Below are 17,204 nucleotides of genomic sequence, written 5' to 3'. Positions count from 1 at the left end.
AGATTTGGGGTTGCGGACCACCGGGGAGACTAGGGGTCCCTTGTTGCTATGGCTGGGGCTGCTAGTGGTTTTTCTTTAGCGGCAGGGTTGAATTTGGCTTCGGTGCTGCATATTACTTCATCTGACAGTTTAGCAATGGTTTTTCTCTTGGGTAGCATGTCCATTTTGCCTACTGCCTTAGGCAACCTTCTTCCTGTCTTAGACAGGAACAGGTTTTCAATGTGTCTTCTAATCCTCTATGATTTATGGATTGTCGCTGGGGTTGTTGAGCCCTGATAATATATTAGCCATGTGCAAGGCTTATTTATAGGCAGCTGGGGGTTCTGCTTCAGTCTCGGGGTTGTCTTGGGTATTTTTCCCTTCCATGGCTGCCCCTGTTCAGCCTCTTGCTACGATTGCCTCTATCCACTCCCTCAGCCATTGTCCAAGCGACTGTGGGTATCTTGGGATGAGGATTCTTTTCTGGCTGATTCGTTTCCTCCAGATGAAGACTTGGATCTTGGGGAGAATTTTCCAGATCTGTTGTGGGGGTCTGATGTTTTGGATGAAGATTTTTTAGAGGCACCAGTTGTGCATTTATTTCATCGGGAAGAGTTGCAGGAGCTCATTCTTCAGGTGTCTTCAGTTTTACACTTTGAAGAGGAAGCTAAGGATCCCTTTCGTGTGGTGGACCCTTTTCTTAGAGGGATCCGGTCAGCATCCCACTCTTACCCTATGCATCAGGATTTTCAGGATATAGTGCACGATCAGTGGAAAGTTGACACAGTCCATGGCCAGACCCCATTCCTCATTATGATAGAGAAATCTAAGTTTCCTGTGATGGATGCGGTAGTCTTGGCTATTGCGCGCAGACATACCGTGCTGGTGAAAGGCGACTCAACCCTGAGAGATCCTCAGGACTGTAAGATGGAAGCTCTACTAAACACAGTTTTGATGTCATTGCCCTAGCTATCTAGGTATTGATTTGTGGCGGTCTGGTAGCCCGGGCTTTTTCCAGTTGATCACGAAACAACTGACTGGTCCTTAGTGGATCAGGAAGTTGCTAAGATTGGGTTGGGAGCTTCTTATCTCTCTGATGCCATGTATGATCTGTTGCGTGCCTCGGGTGTAGTGACCTGCTGTACCCAGTGGCTTCGGGGTTGGTCGACAGATGAGGCATCTAAGGCTAAGCTCAGTAAGTTTCACTTTTGGGGCTCCTTTCTCTTTGGGGAGGGGTTGGATAAGCTAGTTAAGTGCCTCGGTTACCAGAGGACCGACCTTGCCAAGCTTTGTGAGGTGGTTCTGCTTGGGGAAGTTTGAGTGAATTTCGTAGGTACCACCCTGGGGTACAACTGCTTTTCCTTCCAGATGATGTTTTTTCCAACGCAAGCAGTCCTTTTGTGTGGCCCGCGGGGGGAGGGGGCCCGACTCCCCCACCGTCCGTCCGACCCAATGACTCATTGTGGGTCTTTTCCCAGTTCCAGTCGGAGCCCAGTTGCAGGAGTTTTACCAGGGGGTGGACCGAGATCACAACAGATCAGTGGGTACTAGAAGTGATTTGGGATGGTTGTGCTCTGGAGTTTTCCCAACCTTTGCAGATCGTTTCCTCTCCTCGTCAGGCAACTTGGAAGAGGAGGGCTTTTCGACAAATGCTGCTCAGGTTTTTGAACCTCTAAACAGTAGTCCCAGTGCCTCAGGAGATTCACACCGGCAGGTACTCCATTTACTTCGTGGTGCCCAAGAAAGAGGAGTCCTTTCGGCACATTCTGGATCTCAAATGTGTCAACAAAGCGTTCCGAGATTCGTCCTTTTGTATGGAAACCCTGAGGTCCATAATTCTGGCTGTCCAACCTGGGGAATTTCTGACTTCTGTTGATCTGACTGAGGCATATCTGCATGTTCTATTCGGGCCTCCCATTAACAATTCCTTTGCTTTGTGATTTTTGGAGAGCATTATCAGTTTTGTGTACTTCCCTTTGGGCTAGCTACGGTAGAAACATAGAAAATGACGGCAGAAAAGGGCCATAGCCCATCGAGTCTGCCCACTCTATTAATCTTCCCTAATTACCCTCCTAGAGATCGCACTCTGACGGCAACACCTTTACACTACCCTCGTAGAGATCAGACGTGGGCATCCCACTTATACTTAAAATCAGACACGCTGTTAGCCACGATCACCTGCTCTGGGAGCTTGTTCCAATGGTCAACCACTCTTTCTGTGAAGAAATATTTCCTAGTGTCGCCATGAAATCTCCCGCCCCTGATTTTCAGCGGATGCCCTCTTGTGGCCGAGGGTCCTTTAAGAAAGAAAATATCATCTTCCACCTTGACACGGCCAGTGATATACTTAAATGTCTCGATCATGTCTCCCCTCTCCCTACGTTCTTCGAGAGAGCCGCAATTTGTTCAGCCTTTCCTCGTATGAGAGGTCTTTGAGCCCCAAGACCATCCCGGTGGCCATTCGCTGAACCGACTCAACTCTCAGCACATCCTTACGGTAATGTGGCCTCCAGAATTGTACACAGTACTCCAGATGAAGTCTCACCATGGCTCTGTACAATGGCATTATGACCTCAGGCTTCCAGCTAACAAAACTTCTACGGATACAACCCAGCATCTGTCTGGCCTTGGATGAAGCTTTCTCCACCTGATTGGCAGTTTTCATGTCTTTACTAATGATCACCCCTAAATCTCATTCTGCTGCAGTCCTAGCCAAGGTCTCACCATTCAGTGTGTAAGTTCTGCATGGGTTATTGTTGCCAAGGTGCATGACCTTGCATTTTTTTGCATTGAAGCCTAGCTGCCAGGTCGAGGACCAATGTTCCAGTAAAAGCAGGTCCTGCTTCATGCTGTCTAACAAATCGCTTTTACTCACAATGTTACATAATTTGGCATCGTCGGCGAATAATGTTACTTTACCTTGAAGCCCCCGAGTCAGGTCTCCTACAAATATGTTGATTAGGATCGGACTCCACTCCACTGGTCACCTCCGACGTTTTAGAGAGGGTACCATTAACCATCACCCTCTGAAGCCTACCGCTCAGCCAGTCATTGACCCATGCAGTTTGTGTATCCCCTAGTCCCATGGATTTCATCTTGCTCAATAACCTGCAGTGGGGGACGCTATCAAAAGCTTTACTGAAGTCCAGGTACACGACATAGAGGGACTCTCCTGAGTCTAGCTTTCTAGTTACCCAGTCAAAGAAGCTGGGATTGGCAGGACCTACCCTTGGTGAATCCATGTTGGTGTGGATCGCGTAGATTCTCCTCGTTCAGGATCGTGTTTAGTTCGCGTTTGATTAGTGTTTCCATGAGCTTACTCACTATCGATGTGAGACTCACCGGTCTGTAATTCGCCGTCTCTGCCCTGCAACCCTTTTGTGCAGAGGAACGACGTTGGCTGTTTTCCAGTCCAAGGGGACTCTTCCTGTACTCAGGGAGAGATTGAAGAGTATGGATAACGGTTCCGCTAGGACGTCACACAGCTCTCTGAGCACTCTGGGGTGTAGATTGTCTGGTCCCATGGCTTTGTTCACCTTGAGTTTTGATAATTCGCCGTAGACGTAAACTCAAAGTTCTGAAACGGGTCTACCGAGCTTTGCTTTGCCTGCAGCTGTGGGCCGGACCCCGGCGCCTCGCAGGTGAAGACTGAGCAGAAGTATTCATTCAGTAGTTCGGCTTTATCTGAATCCGATTCTACATAATTCCCGTCAGGTTTTTTAAGGCGTACAATTCCACCTTCAATATTATGGCAGTGGTGGCGACAGCCTTGTGGAAGGAGGGCATTCTGGTGCATCCTTATCTGGATGACTGGTTGATTCGAGCAAAGTCGTTGCTGGAGAGCTCCCAGGTTACATCCTGGGTTGTGGAGTTTCTGCAGTCTAAAAGCCGGTTGACTCCGTCTCGGCGCTTGGAGTATCTCTGCGTTCTTTCGACACCAGCTTAGGGAAAGGTTTCCTTTCGGAGGCCAGGGTGTGCAAATTGCAGATGCAGATTCGCTCACTGGATAGCCAGTGTCTGCTGGAGCAAGACTTTCTGCAGGTCTTGGGGTCCATGGCGGCCTCATTGGAAGTGGTCCGGTGGGCTTCTGGCTTACATGTGTCCCCTTCAGTATGCGCTTCTTAGGCGGTGGTCGCCACAGATTCAAGATCTGGACTCTCCAGTCCTGCTCCGGAGATTAGTTTGGCGCAGCCTATGCTGGTGGCTCCAGTTTTCCAATCTGTTTCAAGGAGTGCGTCTCAATTGGCCCTAGTGGACAATTCTTCTCACGGATGACAGTCTCCTCAGTTGGGGAGCTCAATGTCTTGGTCGCTCAGCTCAGGGCTGCTGGTCAATCAATGTTCTAGAGACCAGAGCCATTCAGCTAGCATTGGTGGAATTCCAGTCTTTGTTGGAGGGTAAATCAGTTCAAGTTCTCTCAAGACAATGCCACAGCGGTGGCCTATGTCAATCGTCAGGGGGGAGAGGCACCAAGAGTCATCTTGTGGCGCTGGAGACCTCTCTGCTCATGAAATGGGACATCTTGGCTTCCTATATTGCTGGTGTGGACAATGTCCAGGCGGATATTTTCATGCACTGTCCACACCAGCAATATAGGAAGCTCGTGTAAAGTTTAAGTTCGCCTGCCTCTGTTTTAAAGTTTTCTACGGTCTAACCCCTAAATACATCACTGACCTATTCTCCTTCTCAGCCAACAAACACAAGAGAAGTTCCCACTCGCACTTCGTTTCTCCCCCGGTTAGAGGATGCAAACTAAAAAAACACCATGAGCATCTTCTCTCACATCAGGCTGCTCTATGGGGTAAAGACCTAGAACAACTCCTATTGCCCACCACTTATGAGGTATTCAGGAAACGCCTCAAAACCCACCTATTCCTGAAATACCTAGACAGTTAACCCACTTCCCTCTTTCCCCTCCCTTGCCCTTTCTCCCCATTGTTCCCCACATCCCTTAAGTTAATTCAACTTGTACGTCAACTCAACTTGTACTCCACTAATCTTTTGTAAACCGCATAGAACTTAACGGTATTGCGGTATATAAACTGTTGTTATTATTATTATTACTCTACTCTCTTAGGGTCTTGGAGACTTTCCACCTCTGTGTTTGTTTTCTTTTTGAAGAGTGTTCCACGTGTAGCGTGGTTCCCCTTAGTGCTGCTTTGCCTCACATCCTGGAGTTTCTGCAGGATGGCCTGGAGCATGGTCTTGCTTGGTCTTCCGTTCGGGTGCAGCTTGCTGCTTTATCTTCTTTCCGTGGTCTCTTGCTTGGTAAGCATTTGGCCTCCTCTCTGGATGTGATTCGGTTCTTGAGAGCTGCGAAATTGCACTGGCCACCAGTCTGGCTGTTGGTTCCTGTGTGGGATCTCAATCTTGTTCTGTCCGTGCTCATTCATCCTCTGTTTGAGTCTCTCAATGCCTGTATGTTGAAGGACCTTACTCTGAAGCCGGTTTTCTTGGTGGCCATTACTTCCACAAGACACGTTTGAGAACTGCAGGTCTTTTCGTGCAGGCCTCCCTTCCAGTAGTTTTCTAGGGAACAGTTAGTGCTGCAGCCAGTTCTCTCCTTTCTTCCAAAGGTGGTCTTGCTTTTCCATGTCAGACAGTCCGTGGTCCTCCCAGTCTTGGGTAGTTGGGAGGGCTCATTGGAGCACAGACAGTTGCGCAAGTTGGCTGTCTGTAGGGTCCTTAGCTCTTATGTTCAGTGGACCCAGGAGTTCTGTAAGTTGGTTCATCTCTTTTTCCTCTTAGCGGGTCCTCGTAAGGGACCAAGGCTACCATTGCGTACTGGATCAAGGAGGCTAACGCTTCGGCATACTTCTCCAAAAGTAGCCTATTCTGGAATTTCTCAAAGTTCATTCCACTCGGGGTCAAGCAGCTTATTGGGCTGAATCTTCTCTTGTACCTCTGGATATCTGTAAAGCTGCAATTTGGTCAACACTACCATGTGGACGTTCAGGCGCGTCGGTATGCGGCGTTTGGTGAGCATGTTCTTGTGGCGGCCCTTCAGGGGTCCTACTCATGATGGGTACTGCTTTGAGACATCCCATCTGTTTCTGTGCCTTTCTGGAGGGACGCTAAAGAAGGAGAAATTAGGTCCTTACCTGCTCATTTTCTTTTTTTAGTCCCTCCAGAGTGTCACAGATTCCACCCTGTCATTTAGTTCGGTATTTTCACAAAGAGTTTGGGGTTTTCTACGGGAATTGGTTATTTGGTTGTTCAGGGAGTTCAAAGAACAGTGGAATTTAGTTTAGCTGGCAAACTGGGGAGCTTTTCTGAAAGGTTCTTGTTCTAATCAGTATCCAGCAGTGTTTTTTCTTTTGCCTTCTCCATGTAAGTGGGTAGTTTGGATGTTATTGTCTTCAGCCTTGTGTTTTTTCTTCTTAGCTATTCGTTAAGACTGATTGTAATAGAGACTGCATAGCCCACTTGTACTGTAGCGAAAAGTTAGTGTCTATCTCCACCTGCTGGCAGAGGAGCGTCAACCCATCCATTTCTGTACCGTGCCAGTCTAGAGGGACTAAAAGAAAGAAAATTTGCAGATAAGGACCGAATTTCTCCTTACCAGCCATCCTAGGTCACGAAAACTGACATAGAGCTCATGTCTTTTGCACACTCGTCTGCCTTCTGAAATGTGGACGTGATCTGGAAAAATAGATTTGGGAAACAAAAAAGTTTAATCGCGAGTGATTCAGCAATCAGATAATTCAAACTCCCTCCATTTCTGCTGCATTCACATTTGCTGTGTAATGTGGCCAGTAACTGTACAGCCTAAGCCACACTTACAATAGCCCCACCTCTCCGGGGCAGTCAGTCTTTTCCTTTTTAAATTACCATAATGTGGTTACAGTTATTGCTGCATGCCCTAGCCCTGACCACCTCAGGGAACCAAGGATGTGATTGAAACCCCAGTCTGCCCTGGCACTGAGTCACACTTTTCAATCTATTTGCCAGCTTCAGAGTGCATTTATTATGTAAGAATGGTGACGAGTTTTTACTCGGACTTCATACCAAAACCTTCTGGGAGTTTGTTGGGATGTGGTAAGTCACTGGGCTTCTTCTGCTGTCGCTTCTTCAGCTGCTTGGCAGCTCGTGTGATGCGGATGGGGCTCTGACTTGCCTGGAAGAATGTGACCATGAAGGGTTGCTTGGAGCGTGGTCCCCTCCGCCCCAGCAACCCAGCTGAGCCAGGTTCCACGCTGTGTCCTGTGAAAGACAAGTTAAAGAGAACATCTTTATCTTAGGCACAGATTCTTTTTTTTTTTAACCACTTCCCACTGCGACTCAAAGGTTTAGGTGCAGAAGAACTTCTCCCTTTTCAAATTTGCCCAAGGTCATTAGAAAAGGGCAGAGGAGACAGGTGACTTCCCAGAGTGCCTAGACCAGTGGGCATCAGTGTGCCTTGTTAGGTGATGGGGTGGCAATACTCTATAGTGCCATTGAAATAGCAGGGATTCTCCTGAGCTATTACACAGTTGCATGAACAGGGAGTGAGCCCAGACTGATGGTGGTATCCAAGGTGAGGGTGGGGAGAACCCTTTTGAATAGCACGCCCTATATACTTTTTAACAATTAAACTCCACTGAGCTGGCTGTTGAACTGGGCAATGGGGGATGGTATCAGGAATTATGCAGGTGTCTGTTCTATGCACTGCTGGTGTCCACATAGTTAAGCAATCAAGTAGAATCACACAAAAGGCTGTCCTAACTTTAGCACCAGCATAACTTCCAGGTTGCCCTTATATGGAACACTGACCCCTGGTGGTGGTATTGTAAGACTACTGCTAGAGGTTACAGCCATCATTTTTCCTCTGGAGCCTGCAGAAGCTAATGTGAGTGGTGTTTGCTGCTGCCCAGACAACCTACTTCACTGCTATTGTTTCTTTTGACACTCCACTCCTCCCCCTTATATTTTATACTGCCAACCAGGTAGTCTAAAGAAATACGTTTTTTACAGAAAGGGTGGTATATATGTGTGGAATAGTCTTTGTGGTGGACACAAAGACTGTCTGAGCTCAAGAAAGCCTGGGATCTCTTAGGGAGAGGAGGAGATAGTGGATGCTGCCGATGGGCCATTTGGCCTTTATGTAGCATCATGTTTCTATGTAACTATCACTTTGATCCCTCCCTGCTCTGTTCTTTCCTATGGCCATTGCCTTCTCTATTCTCTGCGGGGCTGGGCTACTCTTTTCTGCCAGTGAGGGTTGAGTCCCCATCAGTACTCTCTTCCAAGTTAACTCATTTCCTCTTGTCATTTGGTGATGAGGCCTAGCCTCCCAAGCTTCACAGCTCACTACTGCTTCTGGCGTTTCTCCCTTTTTATCTAGTTGAATATGCACCAAACAACCTGCATATGATTGCTGGCTGCTCTGCAATAGGCCTGATCACTTCAGTAAAATGTGCCCATCTCTGAAGACTGGAGATCCAGATGGAACTTATATATAACATAGTAAAAGATGGCAGATAAAGACCTGAATGGTCCATCCAGTCTGCCCATAAGTTATACTCATTAAAAAAATACATGATTAGATTAACTTGTCTCTTCTTTGCTATTTCTGGGCTGTAGACTGTAAAGTCTGGTATTGTCCTAGGTTCTAAATGGTGAAGGTGCTGTCCAAGCTCACTCCAGCCTATCCAACCATCCCGTTTGCAGGATATCTACCCTAAAGTCTGGCAAGTAACATCCTCATGTTCCAAAGTAGTGGAGTTCCCATTGATGCCCACCCGAGCCCATCCTACACCGAATCACCAGACCGTGTAGGTCTGTCCAGTACCAGCCTTAGTTCTTTAATTTACATCCTTCATTTTCTAATTAGAGATCCTCTGTTTATTCCACGCTTTTTTGAATTCCATCACTGTTTTCCTCTCCACCACTTCCCTCGAGAGGGCATTCCAGGCATCTACCACCCTCTCCGCAAAAAGGAACTTTCTAACATTTGCTTCTGAGTCTTCCTCCCAATAACCTCAAATTATACCCTCTAGTTTTACCATTTTTTCTTCTTTGGAAAAGATTTGGTTCTATATTAGTGCCTTTCAAGTATTTAAATGTTTGTTATCATCTCCCCTGTCCTCCTTTCAGTTATGCCTATCAGTGGGAGACTCTGCCCATGAGCCAAGTACAGGCGCACACAAGCATGTCTATATGACAGTGTTCTGAACATTTACTTAGCTAGCACAAAACTGTTACTGCACCCTATTCTTTTTCCCTAGAGAGGGACAAAAACTAGGGGTCGAGGCAAAATTAAATCTGTGCATGAATGAGATGGGAATGTGGGTGTCTTCTCATGGTTTACAGTTGAAAGTTAACAAAACTGAAGTGATGATTGTGAGTCAGGCCAGGGATGGAAGATTTCCTGAGTCTTTGAAAGTGAAGAAAGAGATTGTGGTCCTGGGGATTTGCTTGGATTCTGCCCTGACAGTGGGGAAAAAAAATCTTGAAGACCATTCAAGGAGGATATGCTCAGCTATGTATTTTGCACAGGCTGAAATCTCTGACACACTATGATTTCAGATCAGTAGTGCAAGGGTTAATATTATCAAGATTAGATTATTGCAACTGATTTCAGATCAGTAGTGCAAGGGTTAATATTGTCAAGATTAGATTATTGCAACTCGCTTAAGCCAAAATGTAAGGAGTTACAATTGCTGTTGAATTCAGCCTCGAGGCTGATTACTGGGGTCTCTAGAATAAGAAAGAAAAAGCAAAAATTATGCTTGACACAGTAATGATCACTCCACTGACTACTGTGTAGTACAATATAGGGTGAGAGAGAAACGCAGTATCTAGAATAACCCATATTACACCTATTTGAAGCAGTTACACTTGCTTCCGGTACAGGCGAGAGGGCAATCTAAGGTGTTATCCAAAGTACATCAAGTTTCAAGTTTATTAGGATTTTATATACCGCCTATCAAGGTTATCTAAGCGGTTTTTACAATCAGGTACTCAAGCATTTTTCCCTCTCTGTCCCGGTGGGCTCACAATCTATCTAACGTACCTGGGGCTATGGAGGATTAAGTGACTTGCCCAGGGTCACAAGGAGCAGCGCGGGGTTTGAACCCACAACCCCAGGGTGCTGAGGCTGTAGGCTTAGTTTTATATCAGATGGCCCCAGTGTATTTTCAGACGTTTCTGGAAATATATTGACCAGGAAGAATGTTGAGGTCCGAGGGTGGGATGAGCTTGACAGTGACTAGGGAATTGGGAGTGCGCTATGCTATGACGAGGGCTACAATGTTCTCAATAGCTGGAGTGAAAATGTGGAATGCATTAACAGGGAACTTGCGACTCTGGGCTGATCACATAAATTTCAAGAAGTTGCTGAAAACAGTTATTTGCATGTAGGAAACAGAAACCCGAATTACAGCTATATGATGGGAAGGCTGGTAATGGGTGAAAGTACCCTAGAAAAAGACTTGGGGGTAATGGTGGACAAGACAATGAAGCCGTTGGCATAGTGTGCAGCGGCCTCTAAGAAGGCGAATAGAATGCTAGGTATTATCAAGAAAGGTATTACAACCAGAACAAAATAAGTTTTCCTGCTGTTGTATTGGGCGATGGTGCGCCCGCATCTGGAGTGCTGCGTCCAATATTGGTCACCGTACCTTAAGAAGGATATGGCGTTACTCGAGAGGGTTCAGAAAAGAGTGACGCGATTGATAAAAGGTATGGAAAACCTTTCATATGCTGAAAAATTAGAGAAATTGGGGCTCTTTTCCCTGGAAAAGCAGAGACTTATAGGGGACATGATAGAGGCTTACAAGATCATGAAGGGCATAGAGAAAGTGGAGAGTGACAGATTCTTTAAACTTTCGAAAACTACAAGAACGAGAGGGCATTCAGAAAAATTAAGAGGGGACAGATTCAGAACCAATGCTAGAAAGTTCTTCACCCAAAGGGTGGTGGACACCTGGAATGCGCTTCCAGAGGGTGTGATAGGACAGAGTACGGTATTGGGGTTCAAGAGGGGATTGGATGATTTCCTGAAGGAAAAGGGGATAGAAGGGTATAGATAGAGGATTACTATACAGTTCCTGGACCTGATGGCCACCGCGTGAGCAGACTGCTGGGCAAGATTGACCCCTGGTCTGACCCAGCAGAGGCACTGCTTATGTTCTTATGTTATTCCATTTATGTAATATTTCTTAGCTGTAAGCAATGAAGATGTAAAGCAAGATGTTCTCATCTTCGTAATGATATTTGTCTTAACAATATGTATGCTTAATTGGAAACCGCTTGGTAATGAGCGGTATATAAATTTTTAAAATAAATATTGTCCAGTTCAGTGTCCGAAACACTTCTTAAAAATTATTCCCATTCTCCTTTCCAGCCCCAGTTTGGAATGTTAGGAATTGTGGTTAGAGTAATGACTCACCGTCCGGCGTCTCCACATAAAGCCTCAGTCCCAGGTTATACTTGGGATTCAGTAACCAGTGGTTACTGGCAACTGTGACATCAAAGACTAACCAGCCTTCGTCCCCGGCCAGGATGTCCTGAAGGTCCAAGCGCAACAAGTCAGACTCCCTTAGAAAACAACAGAAATGAACATGAACAATACCAAGGCTGGGGTCAGTGTTCAAAGAATTGTCTAGGTAATTTCAGGAACTACTAGGATAAATCGTATTTTTCAAAATTTTAGACCACAAACACTTACATTTTGTTTTGCCAGGTTGGTTGGACAAAATATGACCAGTTAAAAACTGCTGTGGAGCATCAGTGCTGGCCAGTTCATTTGAACCGGTTAAGTTGCACCACAGAATTATCTGCCATAAACTTAGAATAAATTGTTTGCTTAACCTTAGCAGGTTCTATTCTGTGGCCTGACTTAACTGGATGTTCTCTGACCATCTGGGTTCATGTTAACCAGTTGAGTTTGAATTCCGGGCCACTGAACATTAGGCCATGGCCTGTGACTTATTAACTATGGGTGTTTTACTAAAACATGTTTAGGAGCACACCGGTAGCATCTGTTAGTGAACATTTTTTTAAAGCTTTGTTAAGCCTCCCAATATTTTCTGCGCTTACTGTGTTAAGGGGCAGTAACTGCAGAATCTAACACCCTTTAGTAAAACTGCCCTATACGTTGCCTCTTAGATAGGGAAAAGCATCGGTGCACCTGTTGGTGTGCTCCTTGATTATCTCGTAAATGCTGATGTGAAGGGTTTTGTTGAAATGATGTGCAGAACTTCGCATCTTATAGATTCGGAAGTCGGCTGCTGTCACGGACTCCCCCAAAGGAATCTGGGTCAGGTCAAATTTGAATTCCTTCCAGTATGGCTTCTGATAGAACGTGTCTCTGTCATGTTCAACTGTAAGAGAAAGAATTGGAGAACCTTAGGCTATGCAATAAACTCTACAACTGTATTCAGAAGTATGGCCTGGTTTTGACATCAGGGTGCAGACCTTTTGTAAAACAGGCACTGGTGTGAGGGGGAAGGGCTGAGCTGCATTGGGGGCACGGTTGCTCCCGTTGCGCCTCTGACTAGAACATAAGGCAGGTTTTGCTGAGGTTTCACCAAGCCAACAGGCACCAGTCCAGATCCAGTTTTTCATAGCTGATTTTGAGGGAGAGCAAGATCCACCCTCCAGGAACTCTATTGAAGCCTGCTATGGTAGTCACCCTGATTCTTTCGACAATGGCTGGCTATTAGTTTTATGGCACAGAGACTCGGGGGGGAAAAGTGGAGACTTAGGAGGGCTGAAGTTCAGAGAGAGAGAGAGGACAGTGAGGATTTTTAAACACATGGATCATCATTTTTTTTTTTAAGGTTTGAATACATTTTTGCTGGAGTCTTTGTTTTCTCAATGACATTTATGACTGACGGGATCGAAATTTCAGCAGCTCTGTCAAAGCTTTATGTAGTGGAAAAAGGCCTGTGTGTGTGAATTTGCTTGATGTCATATGCTTGAGTGTTTTTTAAAAATTTTTTGTTTACATAGGGTGGGTAATACTTTTTTAAATAAACATAATTTTGATATAGTTCTAATTAAGAAATATCTAAGCAGTTTCCAGTGAATAGCTAAATTATGGAAGGGGTGTGGACAGCAAGATAGGGACATCCACTGGAGGGAAAAAGGTTACAAATCATTTAAACCTCCACGGCTATTTAACAAAGAAAATTGGGCATGGGGCTATGAGATAGGCATAAAGGCTGATGGGAGAGTAGCGAGAGAGAGAGAAAGGGGTGAGTTGGCAGCTGGAAACACTGGTCGGCCTCAGGCTTAACTCATACTGCACATTCGCTGCTGATGGTGCCTCCATCTGGTTTCCTCTTGGTGCTGCTTCCTCATTCTGTCCCTTCCCTCCCCTCCCCACCTCTCACGTAGGTACTCGCCCCTTCTTCCCACTTCCCCCCTGCTACCTTACTCTCCTATTTCTCTTGCTGTTCACCTCTCCCCTCTTTTCTGGGACTCTATTGTGGTCCATCTCCTCCTATTCTCCCAATTCCCCTGCTGCTGCCACCACAGGATGAAGAGAGGAGAGAGGTTTAAGAGGAAGAAGTGGAAAGGAAAGAGAAGAGACAAAACTGGAAAGAAGATACAGACCTTAAGTGGAAACTAGCATTAAAGCAATTGACCTTTTGGAATCTGTTGACCCAGCCTTTGTTCCTGTCATACCATGAAGGCATTTGGCAGATAATGTCTTGGAGTCAGCTTTGATCCTATCACAGTTCTCTGTAATCTTCAAGCTCAATGGGGGAAGATCTTCTGGAAGGTGTATTTTGGGATATTCAGAGAACTCCCTGTGGCGAGGGGGGAAATAGGTTCCCCTGGCTCCACAGATTATTTTTAAATTGCTTAATTCATATTCTTCTTCAGAAACTGCAATAGTTTCTAGTTGTATAGTCAGCTCTTCTTCATTTGGTCTATTGGCCATTTTTCTAATAACTCGCAGAGCTAGCAAGGCCATTGTTTGAAACCTCTTCCTATGCTCATTGAATTTAGGGTGCCGCCTTACAAGCCTGATACAACTACAGCTTTGCTGTCTGGTAAGAGTATTAAGTGTATATTATAGAACGCATTTAAAAAGAGGATCAGTTATACTCAGCTGACTGCTCCATTCCCATGGATGTAAGACCATATGGTTTTCACAGGCTCATAATCAAAATAGCCACCTAAGTCAGCACTTGGATGTCCTAATGAACAGGACATACTTGTGCCAATTTTCAAAACCAACATTCTGGATGTCCAGTAGGAGTCGAAGCTGCTGTGTGCCCAGAGCTCAAAGGGGCGTGTTGAGAGGAGTGTTATGGGCAACGTTTGGGCAGGATCTGAGCAGGCTTAGACTTAGACTGCCTGCAGGGATAATCAAATGTTTTGGCAAATGTCCTGGACAGAACTTTTATTTATTTATTCATTCATTCAATTTTCTCTACTGTTCTCCCAGGGGAGCTCAGAATGGTTTATATGAATTTATTCAGGTACTCAAGCATTTTTCCCTGTCTATCCCGGTGGGCTCACAATCTATCTAATGCACCTGGGGCAATGAGGGGATTAAGGGCTAGATTAAGGGCTAGATTCACTAAAGGCACGGATCCGATCCGTGAGGGATTTGAGCCGTGTCTGGGTGGCTGATTCACGAATCGCCCTCATACAAATGAGGGCGATTGGAATCACGCCCCCAACTGAGCGCCCAGATTGCTCTATAGCAATCCCGACGCATGCGCAGACCATCTTATGAGGAATTTAGGAAACGTCTAAAAACACACCTGTTCCTAAAACATCTTGACAACTGATACACTTATCTCTTTCCCCTCAATAGCGACTAACTGTCCTTTTGATCACTTTTCTCCTCAACAATGAATTTCCTATCTTATTACTTCTCTTTCTTCTTCCCCTCTTGAAGTCAGTCAATTTGTACCTTTGCTTAATCTTTTGTAAACCGCATAGAACTTCATGGTATTGCGGTATATAAGCTGTTACTATTATTATTATTATTATCTGTAGATCGGGACAGAGGTTAGTGAATCGGGTCGGAGGGAAATCGGGTCGCAAACCGATCGGTTTACTTAGTGAATCTAGCCCTAAGTGACTTGCCTAGGGTCATAAGGAGCACTGTGCCTGTTTTAAAAGATATAAGTGTTAAAAAGGTAACCAAAGTGATCCCATAACCACTCCCACAGCTCACTCACTCCCTCACACCCCACAAAGGTCAGACTTCAAAAGTACATACCTGTCTCCAGAACAGCAGCACCTGCTATAGGAAAACCTAGTAAACCTACACACAGGTTAAGTAGCTTTGAGAGGGGGGGGGGGGGGGCGCTAATGAATCAAAGAAAGGAGCAGCAAGTCCCATAAGTCACTCTAACCACTACATTGATGGTGGAAAGTGTGAGTTCACCAGAACATACCCAAAACCTACTGTACTGCCATAGAGGTGACATCGGTTCTGTAAAATTAAATATAGGGTCTGAGTTTGGCTGAGGGAGGAAGAGTGATGACTCTTGAGTGCTGGTCACAGAGGTTTCGATGGTCTGGTTTGTTTTATTTGGTTTATTGATGTCAGTTATTGAGGCATCTTGTATGACTTATGGAATTTTATATTTTGATGTATGTGTGGGTTTGGCCAGTTTTGGCCTTAAAAGATATCCGTCGTTGATGCAACGTGTATGAAGTGTTTTGTACGATAAATGTAAATCTTTAATTTTGTATGTTAATATGTAACGCACCCTGGATAAGGGCGGGTGAGAAATAAAAAAACTTGCAGTAATAAGGGCTATATGGGGGGCAGAGTAGAGTGGATACTGTAGATTTTGGGGGAGTTTTGCAGGACTCCCCGTTCAATAAAAGGGGGTTCTGGTGAAATATGTACCTGGCACCCTTTATGTGAAGTTCACAGCCGTGCCCCCCTAGGGTGCCTCACTGCCCTGTTGAGATGATTACATGGCCAGTCCATTAAGATGCTGGTCCCTCCCACATCCAAATGGGCTTGATTTGGACATTTTGAACATGGACATTTTTGTATTTGAAAATGGTCCATAAAGTTGGATTTCCTAACAATCCAAAAAATTTGGATGTCTAGCGGTTCTGAAAATGGATGTTTCCAACCCCAACTGTTGGACGTCTTGCGATAAATGTCCAAAGTCAGATTTAAGCACACTGTTGAAAATGCCCTTTCACAAATTTTATTTTGCTGACCTAATGCATGAATTGACCTGTTTGCATTTAAAATGTTTCTCAGTTTAGTTAATAGAGAATCTGTCAGCTCTGATTATGTAATAATTGGATAGTGTTGGCATCAGCCCCAATCAATAAGAACCAGTTCCTTCCTTTGCCCCTCTCCTATTTCCCTCCTACTCTCTGCATTTGGGGAGTATTGAGTCTGGCCTGGGATTTCTCCTTTTTGTGCATGAAAATTACTCCTCGTATAAGAAAAGTCTCACGTAAAAAGAAGTCTCTGTTACTGACCTAATAATGTGTTTGGATGACTATTGCTTTGGACTTACTCTCACCATTCCCTGACTGTAGTTTATGCCCTATGCTGCCTTATCAACTTTATCAATATAGAATTTACAACTAATTGTAAAGGGTTTGTTCTCATTTTTGGAAAAATCAGGGTCTCATAAGCTGTTAAGAGGGGGTGAGCTGAGCCTAGTGTTGTTTATTCTTTATTTGATAAATGGCACAAGATGAATTGTAACAAATATGAACTCTATTTACTACTCATTTCAATAGCGCTACTAGACAGATGCAGCTACACGCGCCCACAATCGAAGGTGTTTGTTGTATCTGTGGCAATGGGAGATTAAGTGACTTGCCCAGGGTCACCAGAAGCTGCAGTTCTCCAGGCTCTCAGCTGAATATGTTAACCATTAGGCTCCTAACCCAGAGAAAAAGAATCATGTGAAAATGCAAGATATAATGAGAGTAACAGGGGTGTAAACTGCTGCTATAAGTCTGGAGGGGAAAAGCCAAAGCAGTATAAATAGACGTTCCATTCCCTCGAACCCACAGCGCTTCCTCCTTACCTCATAAATCCTGCCTGGCTGTTGCTTTGATTCTATTTTGAACATAAAGAGCCACACCTCTTCCTTTTCGTCCTACCCCATCCTTCCTGAATGGATTATAGCCCAGTCATGGTTCTCCATGAACCACCTCTCTGTCACTATCAGCGAATTGTACTCGTCTCTTTCATCACAACCTCAAAATCCATATCCCTTGTTCCTATACTATAACCCATTAGCACACCCAGCTTTGCAAATGTTACCTCTGCCTGTGAAAGATTGTGC

At 45.1% G+C, this 17,204-nt stretch overlaps 1 protein-coding gene across 1 annotated transcript in view; it reads right to left on the bottom strand.

The window, feature by feature from the left end:
• Positions 1–17,204, bottom strand: part of LOC117364459 (bone morphogenetic protein 8A-like) — a 42,932-nt gene that overhangs the window by 4,056 nt on the left and 21,672 nt on the right. The window contains exons 2-5 of the mRNA XM_033953655.1: positions 12,092–12,284; positions 11,351–11,499; positions 6,988–7,182; positions 6,542–6,621 (exon numbers count right to left, since the gene is read on the bottom strand). Of these exons, the coding sequence (XP_033809546.1) occupies positions 6,542–6,621; positions 6,988–7,182; positions 11,351–11,499; positions 12,092–12,284 (617 nt within the window). The remainder of the gene's footprint in view (positions 1–6,541; positions 6,622–6,987; positions 7,183–11,350; positions 11,500–12,091; positions 12,285–17,204) is intronic.

This window comes from Geotrypetes seraphini, chromosome 8 (genome assembly GCF_902459505.1).
Source record: "Geotrypetes seraphini chromosome 8, aGeoSer1.1, whole genome shotgun sequence".
NCBI lineage: Eukaryota > Metazoa > Chordata > Amphibia > Gymnophiona > Dermophiidae > Geotrypetes > Geotrypetes seraphini.
The sequence above is the reverse complement of the archived record's forward strand: the minus strand, read 5'-3'. Positions and strand labels throughout refer to the sequence as shown.